Source organism: Esox lucius, chromosome 14, assembly GCF_011004845.1.
Source record: "Esox lucius isolate fEsoLuc1 chromosome 14, fEsoLuc1.pri, whole genome shotgun sequence".
Taxonomy (NCBI): Eukaryota; Metazoa; Chordata; class Actinopteri; order Esociformes; family Esocidae; genus Esox; species Esox lucius.
In genome coordinates, this window is record NC_047582.1 from 4,648,190 (window position 1) to 4,664,167 (window position 15,978).

At 40.3% G+C, this 15,978-nt stretch overlaps 1 protein-coding gene across 5 annotated transcripts; it reads right to left on the bottom strand.

Annotated features, from left to right (window-relative positions):
- Nucleotides 1-904: 904 nt before the first annotated feature.
- On the bottom strand, nt 905-15,012 carry LOC105023536 (alpha-synuclein-like). 5 transcript variants are annotated; one of them, XM_010892826.4, is made up of 6 exons: nt 14,789-15,012; nt 14,202-14,347; nt 13,968-13,997; nt 9,444-9,586; nt 4,333-4,410; nt 905-1,722 (listed from the first exon to the last, which is right to left on the bottom strand). In XM_010892826.4, the coding sequence occupies exons 2-6, from the start codon at nt 14,320-14,322 to the stop codon at nt 1,702-1,704; spliced, it is 393 nt and encodes a 130-aa protein (XP_010891128.1). In that variant the 5' UTR covers nt 14,323-14,347; nt 14,789-15,012; the 3' UTR covers nt 905-1,701.
- Between the last annotated feature and the right edge of the window lie 966 nt (nt 15,013-15,978).

Sequence of the window (15,978 nt, forward strand, 5' to 3'; positions counted from 1 at the left end):
CAGCAACAGTGTTTATTGGTTTCTCTAGGAGACCTGCATGCAGGCTACCAGGCTGGGTCAAGTAGAGCAAGTAGCGAGGATAAGAACACTGAAAACGGGCTGGAAGCTAGTGTTCCTGTTGGACAAGTTAAGCTGGAACCATCTTGTCGGTTAATGGTACACTTTGTGCCTACTTAACGCATTCCATATTCGCAATTGTGGCTGCTGACATTGTCTGAAAACCTGATAAATGTATTTTATAAGTAGGTGGTTAAAGTGCTCCGTTGCCCTTTTGACTCATGGATTGTTCAGTGACAGTGGCAGGAGGGTGTGGGAAAAAACATTTGTCTCTTATATGTGTCAGAACGATAATATGCAGTGACAACAGGGAGATGCTTACACAAATACTAACTCATTTCATCTTGTAAGGATGTTTCTATATTGTGAATAAACATGGAGGATTATTTGACATGTCATGTTATTCATTGTGTGAGTATCTTGTAATTACAATTCTTATAAAAGTATATACAGTCTGTAACATTTAATTTACCATTCCTGTCTCTGCAGATGAAGATACCTTAGGCACTTCATCCAGAGCGAGCTGAATATGATTTCACTGACTTATTTATAAAGCCTCAATAAAATGCTCTCATTGTTTTCCTCTCTTTTGTTCAAAGCTTAACTCTACTTTGAATTAACAGTAGAATGACCAATATGATTGATTGTAATGGTAACTGAAGATTGTAATGGTAACCTAGAGTGTTATTAGTACTGGACACAATAGTGTTAGAATAGTCAAGCTGGGATCTCACCAATGTACGGTTCTAGAATTAAGTTTAAAACTCAGATTTTCTTTCTGTAGTTTTTTTACTTATTATTATTTTGTTTACCCGTTTGTAAATATGTGTATTAAAACAAACTTACATTTTTTCTATTTGTCATTTATTCAACATTTAACAAACGTAACTCCATGTCACAGATAGTTTAATTGTTTGGTTTCATGCTAGTGTCTTTTTTAAACTCCACCAGGTATCTGACCCAATCCACATAGTGAGAACATAAAAATATATATAAATCCAGAAATACCTCATATAGCACTGTAGTCCACCGCAAAAAACAGTGACAATTTACACACAAAAATAGAGTATACTTATAAATTCGTATAGTGTAGTTAATTGTAATATAGACACTTAGGTGCTTTTTCACTGTAATACATTGCACTCCGCTGAGTGACCAGGACTGTCGATGGCCAATCACTACAACCGCATTTACTGCGGACTGTACTGCATACAGCATTTGTAGTCACTTAAAAGCCACAAACAGACCCAAGTCTACAGACAGACAGAAAGACAGGTACAGATCACTGCTGTGTCCAGTGGGACGTCTTAGTGGGAGAGTCTCTGAAGATTACATTGGACCACTCTTCTGGACCCGAAAGGCATACTGAGCCCACTTAGGACCGACTGAAGGGGGGACTCCACGAGACACACACTGACACACACACACATATACAAGCGTACACCCATACACGATTCAACCACAGACACGTGGCTTCACACACACGACACAGGACACAACGAGGCAACACGGGACTTGGCGACATGGAATGTTTAGAGCGTTGATTCAGGATTGTTACAGTAGTTCTGGATTGTTACAGTAGTTCTGGATTGTTACAGTAGTTCTGGATTGTTGGACGATGGCGCATGTGGCAGTACTGTTGTCCTAGTAACCATCGGAGTGCCCCTGCAATTCCAGAGAGGGAAAATTTACTTCAAAATGGTTATAACCCAACATGCCAAACTACCATGCACAAAACAGTGAAAACATTTCTTCATTGTTAATCCTCTTTATCTTACATTCAAAAGATAAAGAAAAATCTAACCCATAATTAAAATAATTCTTATGATAAACAATTATTTGTTTCAAATATAATGTATGTGCTCAAATATTGTTGCACACATAGATTATTATTGGCACCTCTTTATTTAATACTTTGCCTCCTTTTGCCAAGATAACAGCTCTGATGTTTTCCTATAATGCGTAAAACATTGCAAGTGTTCTGAGATCATTCCTCCATACAGAATCTCTCCAGATACTTCAGATTCCGAGGTCCAAGCTTGTGGACTCTCATCTTCAGCTCATCCCACAGATATTCTATGGGGTTTAAGTCAGGGGACTGAGAAGGCCATGGCAAAACCTTGATTCTGTGGTCAGTGAACCATTTTTGATTTTGAGGTGTGCTTTGGATCCTAGTCTGCTGGAAGACCAAACCATGGCCCAGTTTAAGGTTTTGATTTGATATTTGCTGGTACTTGATGGAGATCATGATACAATGTATGCTAACAAGTTGTCCAGGGAGTTTTGTCGAAAAACAGCCCCATAACAACATAGAACCACCACCACCATACTTCACAGTGGGGATGAGGTACTTTCTGAATGGCTATCTTTCTATCTACACCAAATCCAATTTTAGTTTGTTTCCAAAAAGCTCTATTTGGATCCCATTTGAACATAGAATCTGGTCCCATTGAAAGTTCCAGTACACCACCATCTTCTTCCGCTTATCCGGGGCCGGGTCGCGGGGGCAGCAGTCTAAGCAGGGATGCCCAGACTTCCCTCTCCCCAGACACTTCCTCTAGCTCTTCCGGGGGGACACCGAGGCGTTCCCAGGCCAGCCGGGAGACATAGTCCCTCCAGCGTGTCCTAGGTCTTCCCCGGGGTCTCCTCCCGGTGGGACGGGACCGAAACACCTTCCCAGGAAGGCGTTCCGGAGGCATCCGAAAAAAGTTCCAGTAATGCTTGGCAAACTGTAAGTACTTGAGTTTGTTATTTGAGGACAGCAAAGGTTTTTTATGGTAACTTTCCCAAACAAAGTGTGGTTATGTTTTTTTTATATGACAGCAAAGGCTTTTTATGGCAACCCTCCCAAACAACATGTGTTTATGTAGGGGCCGTCTGATCATAGTTTTGGAGACTTTCTGACACCAAGACCCAACTAACGTCTGCAATAGTAGTCCACCTGTGATCCTTGGAGATTATTTGGCCACTCCGACCATCATCCTCACTCTGCGCGGGGTCAGTACAAGCACACATCTTCTTCTACGTCAATTGTAAACGTATCCAGTTTATTTGAAATTCTTAATTATTGCCCTGATAGTAGAAGTGGGCATTTTCAGCTGCTGAGCTATTAAAACGACTTCCTGATTTTGTGCAGCTAAACAACTTTTGGTCCTAGATCATTACTGTATTCTCAGATATTTCCCATTGTGATGGATGAGAATGTAGCCTGTGTCACCTCATATATCCTTGTAAACAAAAAGTTATGCTTCCCACGTGTTTCCAATCAATCAAGTAACCATAAAACATTTAAATATGATTGAGCAAAATATTTGTAAATATCTATTTTAAATGAAAGACCAAGAGGATAATCAGCAAATAATTTCTTTCCCCTACCAGTTTTGCTCCTATTTACCAAGGCTGCAAATTTTGGTAGAGGGCACTGTAGGTATTCATTTAATTTAACACAGTATACAATAATTACATCAAAATGACTTATTTTGAGGAAACAGAAGCCTTGCCCTTCTGAACAGATATCCAACACAATACTAAAGCTACAATAAGTATGTAAATTAATCAAACAAATGAAACAAATGGCTAGATGAAATAAATTAGTCCAGCCTTATCCAACCCTGTTCCAGGAGAACTTCCACCCTCTAGATTTTAACTCAAACCTTGTAATTGGAGACCTGCCCTCCAGTATGTTTTAATTCCACCCCTGTTCATGGAGAGCTACCCTTGTAGGCAAGTTGTTTGAGGAAATTTTGGTTATCAACCACCAAATAATGAATTACTGGTTTGGTACCTTAAGTATGGAACACATACATTTCAACAGTATAACCCAGTTTTGAAATGTTCTTTAAGGATGGAACATGTACATTTCAATAGTATAACTCTATTTTGATATATTCTTTAATTCACAGTAAAGCTATATGACAGTGACATGGAATATGTTAAAGGCCAACTTGGGGAATGAAAAACGGTCAAACTCTGACTCTTTCAATTTGAAAACAGATCTTTGAAAAACGCTAGTATTCAGGGAAGGGTTATCCAGCACACTGATGCTCACTACTCCTTTAGTATTTGTATATTATAACAGGATATTTTGCATTAACAAATGCTATTTCTGTAGACAAGTGCTTGTACACCACTGGCAGTCTGGAAGTCTGTGTGTGTGTCTGTAATTATGAGTCTGTCTGTCTGTGATTCAGAAACATTAAGGATGTGTATGTTGAAAATGTAAACTGCTTATGGCAGTTCTTTTTGTGTTTCCTTTAAAGCATTTAAAAATCCTACCTCGGCAGTGGTGTTGCCACCCTCTGTGTCCACTGGTGACTCCTTAACTGGTGAGTCTTTAGACAGAGTGTCTTCCTCCTGCAATCAAAACGAATTGTCACTCACCCATGTCAACAATGCAGAAGTTTGGGATATAAAACCTGAAGACAAATCTCAAGTTGTTGGTTGGTGAAAACATTTATTTCTCTTGTTGGTAATGAATGAAAATGAGTGACATTTCATTATGAAGTGACTGAGGTCTGACTCATCTAGTGTAGTAGGGAACTGAATAACTAACAGACACAAACACACACATATAGCATGGAGTGTACAACTTGATTGCTGTGACCTTTAATAAGGTACAGGCAGGTGACACACAGTTCCACTGTTCCTCCTGTATGTGTGTGTGTGTGACTGTGTGTGCGTCTCTGTGTGTATGTGTCTGTGTGTGTGTGTGACTGTGAGCGTGTAACACTGCTACCAGCTGACACAACCTTGAGAACGGTTATCGTGTGCCGTGGACCCACGTGCCCTCTCATCCTGTGTGTGTGTGTGTGCACTTGTGTAGGTGTGTGTTCCCTCTCTTCTTGCCATCCCATTTAACACCGCCCACTGCGCATCCATCTGTTCACACCACAGAGCCAGAGACACACACACGTGAGCGCATTCCACACAGAGTCCCCCAACACACACTGTGGCCAATAAATACACTCTTTACTCTCCTATTTTCTATACTGCTCACCATTTCAAGAAACTGAAACCCATGAAACCCCATGAGATAGTTTTTCTTTCGAATGATAATATCATATAAAGAAAATGAGGGTGGCATATCTTATCCAGGTAACCAAGTGACTAAGTGGTCCTGTAAGTTCATTTCCTCCCTTCAGCTGAGCTTTTCATTTCCCCCACGAAACATTGACAAGATCTCGTCTCGTGGCTCACCAACACTACATACAGCCAAACAGCATCTGTGACATGACTCAGTGACTCAGTTTTACAGGAGCAGAGGAGGTTAGTTCGTGACAGATCTTAACTAAAACAAAATACACACAGACAGAACTTAAAAACCAAAAGCAATCTATATAGGAAAAGAATGAAAAGCAACACTGCCATCTACAAAAAAAAGGGTATTAAATTAAGTGCATAACAAGGTGCAGACACACCTTGTCCTCTGTCTTACAAGCACAAATCAGTTTACAGTTCCAAGATGTCTCCTTCTACCCTAAAAACAACAACTGGCACTGTGTGTGTGTGTGTGTAATATCCGACACAAAAAGCAGGCAGTATCCTCCCTCGCCCTCTGACAGCCCATCTCTCACACCGTCTAATCGACGCCAGGATTGCTTTCCGCTGGGGACAGCCGCTTTGAAAGACGATTGATCGCTCTGCTCCCTCACATGCTGTTCCCTCGCTTACTTTTGGAAAGACGGATGAAGAGAAGGATGGATGAAGGTAGAGAGAGAATGAGGCTGGCTTCGGAGCTTCTTGGGCGCAGGTGCCCCTTTGATGAGCTCCAACATGGGGTCGGTCGATGGGAACCTTTCTTAATTTAATCAATATCAACGATGCTTTGATGACCGGGGTTCAGAGTACAAGAGTGGGTGAAGCAAACAGGGTCGGAGGCTCCATCTAAATGAGATCAATCTAATTCCATGCAAGTCTTCTTTCTCTATCCCGATTGGCACACTATATTTGGAAATAGTTCCCTACATTTGACCATGGCCCATGGAAGGGAACTAGGGAGCCATTAGAGACATTCCCTGTGTTTTTCCTCTTTCACTCTCAAACCCAGAGGACACAATTAGGCGTTACACAACGTTTGGAGATAAATAGCTATGTGGCCAATCGATGGCCACAGGAAATGACACAATCAAACCTCTTTAAAAACCAATGAAATGGAAAGGGGGATATGGCATAAATAGTTCTGTAGACCTGTCACGAAGCCAACAGTTTTCATGGGATAACGAGCAACGTTCGATCCGATGCCAAATCCCAAATCCAACCCAAAGCTCTTTAAGCAAAACCTTTCTATATTTCCCCATTGTCTGAAAATATACACTACCGTTCAAAAGTTTGAGGTCACTTAGAAATGTCCTTGTTGTCCATGAAAACTTACATGAAATGAGTTTGAATAGGAAATCTAGCAAAATGAAGAGGAAATATAGTCAGACAAATGAAATAATTTTAATTTAAATAATAATAGTGTCCTTCAAACTTTGCTTTCAACAAAGAATCCTCCAATTGCAGCAAATACAGCCTTGCAGACCTTTGTGACATTCTAGTTGTCATTGCGTTGAGGTAATCTGAAGAGATTTCACCCCATGCTTCCTGAAGCACCTCCCACAAGTTGGACTGGCTTGATGGGCACTTCTTACATATCATACGGTCAAGCTGCTCCCACAACAGCTCAAAAGGGTTGAGATCTGGTGACTGTGCTCCATTATAGACAGAAAACCAGCTGACAGCTTCTTCACTAAACAGTTTTTGCATAGTTTAGAGCTGTGCTTTGGGTCATTGTCCTGTTGTAGCAGGAAATTGGCTCCAATCAAGTGCCATCCAGAGTGTATGACATGGCATTGATAAACGTAGTGAATGCCTTCATTCTTCAAGATCCCTATCACCCTGTACAAATCTCCCACTTAGCCACCACTAAAGCACCTCCAGACCATAACATTGCCTCCACCATGCTTTAGAGATGGTTGTCAGGCACTCCTCCAGCAACAAGCATAGACTGATGAGTTTCAGAAAAATGTATTTGTTTCTGGCCATTTAGAGCCTGTGATCGATCCCACAATTGCTGATGCTCCAGATACTCAACTAGTCCCTAAGAAGGCCAGATTTATTGCTTCTTTAAGCAGCTTTCATCTTTGGTGACATAATGTTTTTCTAATTTCAGTTACCCTTTTAAAATGCTAAACTTGGATTAGCAAACACAAGGTGCCATTGGAACACAGGACTATGTAGATATTCCACAAAAAATCGGCTGTTTCCAGCTGTTTTTAGTCATTTACAATGTCTACACTGTATTTCTGATCAATTTGATGTTATTTCAATGGACAAAAATGCTTTTCTTTTAGAAACAAGGACATTTCTAAGCTTGGAATGGTAGTGTCCTTTGATTTCTTGCATTTTCCCAGGCTTCAATAAGGCCTAAAATGTCACTATAATTGTGTGTTGGTGATTATTAAGTCTTTCATCTTGGACTCTAGAACAATATGGTAAACCTGAATACCTACAAATTAAGGACATAAAATAAGGGTTTATGTCTGTAATCCTCAGCGATCATATGAACACATAGACTGATCATACCCTTACTGTGTAATCCCTCTAGAATAATGCTCTATTTAAAACTAATTTCATATTTGTAAATTTGAGTTTGTCACATCGCACTTAATCTTGTCATAAATATAGGAAAGCTAATTAATTTTTCCATTAGGTTTTTTTTCTATTATTAAAGTCATCAATCTGTGCAAATAATTAGGGCACAGTGCAGGTATTGAGTTTGTTGTCATGAACAAAACAAAAAAAGCAACAGGAAAAAACTATCTAACATGTATTTTGTAAATGTTAGATGTGGAGATAAGCATAATATAATTTGATTTCAGTTATACTAAGCTCATTTGGCAAGTTAATAATCAATGGTTGTTTGCCATCATTACTTAAATGTAATTGTCCACAAGACAGCATTAAATACTGCCTATTGCCCCTTTATCTGGAAGAACATGGAAGGGCAGTCTGCAGGTCTGCTGTTGGTTAAAAGATGAATCATCACTACAAGTACAAGGCCAGTGTTACAGGCAAGCTTTCCTTTCATCAAAAGCTTGGTTCGGTTTTTGTTTTGAAAAGAGACACAATCTTTTAATGTTCAGAGACCGTCAGGGCTGCAAATTGCCTCAGTCTATAAGGATATTGGAACGTCTCTGGGGATATTGGAACGTCTTTCTCCCTCTTTTCTCTCTCTTTGTCTTTTCTGCCTCTTTTATTATCTTTCTGCTTTTATATAAACACCCATCCAGACCAAGGGTGGAGAATCCATCCTTTTAATGGCCAAAAACTAATAATAATGCCCGTCACCAAAGACTACAAGGAAAGAAGCAAGATGTCGGAGAGGACTCAGGGTCTAGGTCCATCATGACTGAAAGGGAAGTGCAATGAACAGCTGTCACATATAGCATGGTTGACAAATGCAGAGGAAAGGACAGCGCAGAATTCAAATGCCAAAAGACTTTGATAAAACGTCATTTTAAACTAAACTAAATTGCAAATATTGGTTTGTTTTGTCTTACATCATTTATCTCAATTAAATGGTGTTTGAGAAAAGACAGAACTGAGTAGTAGGCTTAGGTGGTATGCCACAGCCCAGAATATTTGGACAGCCATGGGACAGTTTTCAGTATCGTCTATACTGTTGAGAATATTTCTTTGTTTTGAACACATTTATATTTGTAGCTACTTTTTAAGTACAACCATACCCTTAACAATACATTAGTATAATGTAAAGCAGATGACATTCCTGTCACATCTCCAATTCGCAATTAACATTGCAAATCCACAGCAGGTAAGAGAAAGTAGGATTGACATTTGTTTTAGCCACACTTGTTCTTTCTTGTACTATAAAAAAAATATTACAATCTCCAGCCAACAACCAGGATTAAGCTTGTGGGACCCTGACCTACCACAATAAGTCGACCAGACAAGGCAACCCTGTCCGACATTCACCCATGTACTACAGGTGATGCTAACCCAATTGCAATCAATTGTGCTAACTGTGTTAGCATCCTGGTAATAAACTGGCCTTTATTTTGTGTTATTTGTTTGTTTATATGTTTTCATGCTATTTGAGAGGAAGGAGTTTTTTGCTGACGGATCAGTAGGCCCGGATTCACACCCTTGCTGCAGCATTACATTTGCACTGGGATCACGCTACTCCACTACTGACGCTGTTTTGCATGCCAGTGATGTTGTAGGTCTTTATAAGGCAAGATCCAAATAAAAATAATGGGATTAGAGCCCAACAAATATGGAATTTCTGGGTATTGTACGATGTAGCAAGTACACTACATTTAATATTAAAAAAAAGTGGGTATATGTGTCCCTACAATAGACCTGACGAAGACCCTACAGGTTCTTACCTGTTTGGCTGGGTCTTTCTTGACCAATCCGGTTGCAGCAGCGATATTCCCCGCCCCCTCCACAGTCTTGTGTGCCACTGCTGTCACACCTGTCACCATGGCTCCACCCACATGGGACACCCCAGACACTGTTTTACCTGCAACTGTAAACCAAGACAGAGTATGGAGGAGGAGCAGGGAGGTAATTAAGAGGGAGAGAAGGGATAATTGAAAAAGGGAGAGGGGGACAGGGATAATTGAAACAGAGGAGGAGAGAGGGTGGGGATAATTCAAGGAGAGGAGGAGAGAGGGTAGGTATAATTCAAAGGAGAGGAGGAGAAAGGGCAGGGATAATTCAAGGAGAGGAGGAGAAAGGGCAGGGATAATTCAAGGAGAGGAGGAGAAAGGGCAGGGATAATTCAAGGAGAGGAGGAGAAAGGGCAGGGATAATTCAAGGAGAGGAGGAGAAAGGGCAGGGATAATTCAAGGAAAGGAGGGGAGAGGGTGGGGATAATTTAGGGAGAGGGCGGGGATAATTCAGGGAAAGGAGGAAAGAGGGTGGGGATAATTTAGGGAGAGGAGGGGAGAGGGCAGGGATAATTTAGGGAGAGGGCGGGGATAATTCAGGGAGAGGAGGGGAGAGGGCGGCGATAATTTAGAGAGAGGGCAGAGATAATTTAGGGAGAGGGTGGAGATAATTCAGGGAGAGGGCGGGGATAATTTAGGGAGAGGATGGGAGAGGGCAGGGATCATTTAGGGAGAGGTGGGGAGAGGGCGGGGATAATTTAGGGAGAGGTGGGGAGAGGGCGGGGATAATTTAGGGAGAGGTGGGGAGAGGGGACATAATTCAGGGAGCGGGTCTGTTTGTGATGTATAGCCATATCCTATGGTCAGATTTATTTACCACTGCTACTGTATACTGAGCAATCAAACTGAACCTGGCTAGAGTCCCACAGGTATTCCACTCCAGCTAAAGGATTCACATGCTCCTAACTAACCTATTACTGGATTCTCATGGGTACAAGTTAACCATGAAACCTCTGCTCTAGTCTAGGGATGGAAGCTTTATGTGGGGCTGTAGATACATTACAGATGAATCTAGTAATCGATTGGCCATAACAGCAAAAAGACATGTCTGAAATGAAAAGAGCGCCACGCATACCCACGCACACTACCTTCCTGTATTCAAAGGAATAGCATATGTTTATGTGTCCTTCAGTTTTGAAGCAGTTTTTCATTTTTTGACAGTGGTATACCATTCTGTCCAATCAAAAGCCGATTCAGAAAGGAAGGACATTCAATGTGAAGTCGATCTTTCAGTTCAGTGGCATTCTAGGCAAATGAACTACACATTTTATAAGAAGTTTGAGCAGTGACAACTGTGGGCAGACTTCAACGTCACATGAAATGAAGGCTTGGATTTATACAGAAGTGTCAGGTTAAAGGAACTGAGGCTTTAAAAGGCAGTGTTGGCGTAGATTATCATTCATGCTGGATGCTTTAGACGTCAGCTAAGTCAAAAATTTTCTTAAAAATCAGCAATGCCTAAAATCCACTTTTGGATCTAATGCGGGCTGGTGTTTATTAAAAATGACTAGGGATGCAGGGATATGATGATTGGCTGTTTACCAATAGCCGATTTTTGTATATTAATATAATCAGCCTGATGCTGATTCCGATGTTTTGTAATTTCTGTACCTGCGTACCCTTGCATAAACTAAATATAAATGTTGCTTCTGATTTTGCTTCTAATTTGAACAAATGCAAATTAAATCATACAGTAGTTTTCTATATATTTTAATAGCAATAGTTTTAAAGTAGTTTACAGTAGTTTTCTATATATTTTAAAAGGTACACTGTCATGCACAATGAATAGAAAATGTATAATTTATATGATTTAGACATCATATTACTGTTAGGTCCAAATATTTGTACACTGACACAATTTTCATAATTTTGGCTCTGTACGCCACCACAATGGATTTGAAATGAAACAACCGAGAAGTGCAGACTTTCAGCTTTAATTCAGTTTAGGAATTGCAACCATTTTCATACACCGTCCCCTTATTTCAGGGGCTCAAATGTAATTGGACAAATTAACACAATCATAAATAAAATGTTCATTTTAATACTTTGTATGCAATGACTGCTTGAAGTCTGGAAGGCATGGACATCACCAAACATGGTGTTTCCTCCTTTGTGATGCCAGGCCTTTACTTCAGCTGTCTTTAGTTGTTGTTTGTTCATGGGTCTTTCTGTCTTAAGTTTTGTCTTCAGCAAGTGAAATGCATGCTCGATCGGGTTGAGATCAGGTGATTGACTCAGCCATTGCAAAATATTCCATTCCTCTTCCCTAAAAAACTCCTGGGTTGCTTTCACAGTATGTTTTGGGTTATTATCTATCTGTAATGTGAAGCGCCGTCCAATCAACTTTGCTGAATCTGAACAGACAATATATCCATTTACACTTCAGAATTCATCAATAAACACAAGTGACCCAGTGTCATTGAAAGCCATGCATGCCCATGCCATCACACTGCCTCCACCGTGTTTTACAGATTATGTGGTATGCTTCAGATCATGAGCTGTTCCAAGCCTTTTTCTATACTTTTTTCCTCCCATCATTCTGGTACAGGTTGATTTAAGTTTCATCTGTCCAAATATACTGTTCCAGAACTGGGCTGGCTTTTTTGATGTTTTTTGGCAAAGTCTAATCTGTCCTTTCTATTCTTGAGGATAATGAATGGTTTGCACCTTGTGGTTCCTCTGTATTTGCTCTTGTGAAGTCTTCTCTTTACAGTAGACTTGGATGATTTTCCTACCTCCTGGAGAGTGTTCTTCACTTGGCTGGATGTTTTGAAGGGGTTTTTCTTTACCATGGAAAGAATCCTACAATCATCCACCACTGTTGTCTTCCGCGGACATCCAGGCCTTTTTGTGTTGCAGAGCTCACCTGTGCGTTCTTTTTTCTCAGAATGTACCAAACTGTTGACTTTGCCACACTTAATGTTCCTACTATCTCTGTTTTTGTGGGTTCATATCAACAGCTTTCAAATGTGAATGCCATACCTGAAATCAACTCCAGACATTTTACCTGCTTAATTGATGAAAAAATAACGAAGGAATAGCCCGCAACTTTCCATGAAACAGCTTCTGAGTCAAATGTCCAATTACTTTTGGTCCCTGGAAATTGAGGGGGCTACATATTAAAGAACTGCAATTCCTAAACCCTTCCTCCAATTTGGATGTGAATAACGTTGAGAGACGGCACTTTAAGCCCATATTCATTATTCAACTGTAACATTCATATATTTTGGTAAACAGCCAAAATAACAAAACATGTCAGTGTCCAATTATTTCCGGACCTAACTGTAGATGTAGTAAATAGTAAATCAGATTTTATGAACAAAACTGCAAAAGAGAATACATAACAATAAATCAACAGGACATTTTCCTATTCAGACTAAATCAAAATCGGTCAGAAATAATTTCAAATTTTAAAGCAATCGGCCAATACTGATCATTAAATATTTTGCCTATATTTTGTCAGATACCGATTGCTGGCCAATAGATTTGAGCCTCCCAAAAAAAGACAAATATATTAACCTGCATAAAAATAGACCACAATTACTCAATGCTGTGTGCAAATGCAGACTATTTGTTGGAGGCTTACATCTGTAGTTTTTGCCAAAATAAACTTTTCTATGATGTGGAAGCTCCAGTCAGCCCCAACCCGTTTCCTCAACCCCATTGTAAAACACGTCAATTTGTGGCTTAACTGCTGAACAGTGACTTCAGTGAGTTTAGGCTGTATTTCTATGCCTTTCCATTAAATGGCAATTCATTCTGTGAGCAGTGATTAGAGTGTAGAGGCTGTAGGTAGGTGACGAAGAGGGAGAGTAGAGGCTTGTCCAGTTGGGTTGTATAATATGACTTTTATTTTGAATCTGCTAAGATGTTTTTCCAATACAGGACAAAATGACATCAGGCGCTGATGCAGATGACCAACAGTTCCATCTGCCCACATTTAACAACCTACATTTACGTGATGACATCGTGATGACACTAGTGCCTTGCAGTATTTTGATTCTCTAAATTTAAATGATGATAAATACTCCAAACTCCCATAGAATGATCCTTGAAAAAATGCCAACTTAATTGGTAGGTGACTAGATGTTCCAGGCTTATGTGTGGAATAGCCTCCGGACAAGATTAATCCATCTACCAATAGTCTCTATATTAGAGGCCAACCGGATTCACCTAACTTTTTTTTACTTGATTGCCAATTAGGAAGTGAAATAGGCCAATTAAATTAATGAGAACAATTCTCGGTGTAATCCATGTATATTATTGCATATAAACATTTTGCCCTTTTACATCAGAGCTTGTGGATCCCCACGCCCCCCCTTGCTTTGCGTGAGCTGTGGGGGTGTCAGATACGCCTCCAGCAATACCACTGGTGGCATTTCGTTAATATTCAAATATAATAAATATAAAGAACTCTTTAATCAGCGTTAATGTTGGTAGTGGTGACAGGTGGCCTACCTGTTGTGACTCCATCCTTTGTTTTGTTGCCTATGAAAAGAACAAAACAGCTGAAGGACAAGTTTTCCAGATCCCATCGACAGTAGCCTACTAGCAAACCAACGCCGTCATTCAAAACCACGTAACCACTTTTTTAGCTGATTAAAACCATGGTAATACAGAATATATGACATTTAAAAGAGACATTTTAATTGAAAGTAATAAGAAAGTGTATGTTGGATAAGCTACACCTACCGACAAAGATAACACCGTCTTTTGTCATCTCAGCCGCCCCAGTCACTCCTTGCTTCGTCATCTCTGCCGCTGCCACGACCCCATCCTTGGCTTTTGAGAATCCTTTCATTAGTGCGTCCATGACTGCCCAATTTACAGCTTTAGCTCTGGAGATTTCAAAACCGGCAATGCAATCAGCGCCCTGAAGAACTTGGTAACCGGTACCCATACGTTGTGAGAAGAAGGTAAGGGTTTAGCAGAACTGCCACCGCCCACCTTTCTCTTTCTTTATAGACATATCTGTCGGGTTTATCCGGTTTAAAATTGCTTTCACAAGGGCTACATAACAGAAAAATTATTAACCTATTTACAGGTGTAAATCCAGATAGGCAAAATACATTTACAGAAAGCATCAGTCTTCGTACCATTCATACAATAACGTCAACAAATGTCACCTACTTTAATCATAAACAATTTCGATATTTTACATTATACTGAAAATAATATAAAAACATTAAAAAAAATACAAATGAAAGGTAACAGCCTATTCCCGCTTGATTGAAAAAAAGGTATTCGATTTATTACAAACCTGTGGCTTGTTAGCGCACCTGTTAGTTGACGACCAACTTCCCCTTTCGACGATGAAATTCTTATTGTAAATACAGCTGTTATGTCCGAGAAGTCGAGAAAGGCGTGTCGCCTTGCAGTGTAGAACGATCGATTAAGATCTTAAGGTATCCAAGCTATTCCTTTCCGATTCCGAAGCGAACAGACCGCGCGTGTAACCCGGTGGTGCTGATGCAGCGTGAGCTCAAGACGGAATGGCTGCTTTACGGTCTGCATCTCGCCACCTGGTGCGCCCCCACAAATAATCTCCACTCCCCATAGTCCACTTTAACCCTTAGATACCCAGAAATACATATTTTGTATCACTCTGTGCAATTGGGGTGAACTCTGCTGGCAATACTAAGCCCTCATTTCAGGGTGGTTGCAGTTGGTTGGTGTCCCTTTGGTTGGTGATTGGCAATTTGGGTGGATTGACTTCTTGCCTGTTGGGCCCTGTCCAGGGCCTCCCCGGGATAGGGCCACAGTGTCACTGGACCCCCGACTCAGCCCCAAGGTTTTACGCTGCTATATTAATGTTAATGCCCCCCCCACCTCCACTCGGTTGTCCCTGTCCTTGTCCATCTGGTCATGCTTCTGACCTGGATTAGGTTTTATAGACTCTGGACATTTACTAATTATTACAACTTGCACTCTTAAAATGTTCACCTGGCACAGCCTGAAGAGGACTGCTCATCCGGCTGAGCCTGGTTACTCTTTAGGTTTCTTCCTAAATTTCGGCCCCTCTTAGGCAGTTTTTCCTAGCCACTGTGCTTCAACATTGTTGTTGCTTGCTCCTTGGGGTTTCAGGCTGGGTGTTTAATAAAAGCAATTTGTGACAGCTGCTGATACATTTAATTAATTGATCACTTTAAGCTCGATGTTGTATACGTTGCAAATGTTCAAGTGATAATATTTTATTAAATACACTTATATTATGCTGCCGTTGACAGACCTCCTATGTGCACTTTGTAAAGATTGAATCAACTTTTTTATGTATTACTTTAACACGATTTCACCCATCTTTAACGTGTACATACAAAGGCCACCTAATGGTGTAACAAGTCATTAAAATCTCTTCTTGAAAATATTGGTTTCCTTTTATCTACTGATCAATTGCAGACACTGTACCAAATGTCATATACGCAAGAGTACCGGTAGAAAGTCAGTCTTAGTATTATAATTAGATAATAGA

Coding starts and splice junctions, on each gene's coding strand:
- LOC105023536 (XM_010892824.3), bottom strand. CDS start 14,409: ATGGGTACCGGTTACCAAGTTCTTCAGGGCGCTGATTGCATTGCCGGT. Junction 13,998..14,201: donor AGACGGTGTTATCTTTGTCG/GTAGGTGTAGCT, acceptor TTCTTTTCATAG/GCAACAAAACAAAGGATGGA. Junction 1,723..4,332: donor GTGGCAACACCACTGCCGAG/GTAGGATTTTTA, acceptor CTGGAATTGCAG/GGGCACTCCGATGGTTACTA.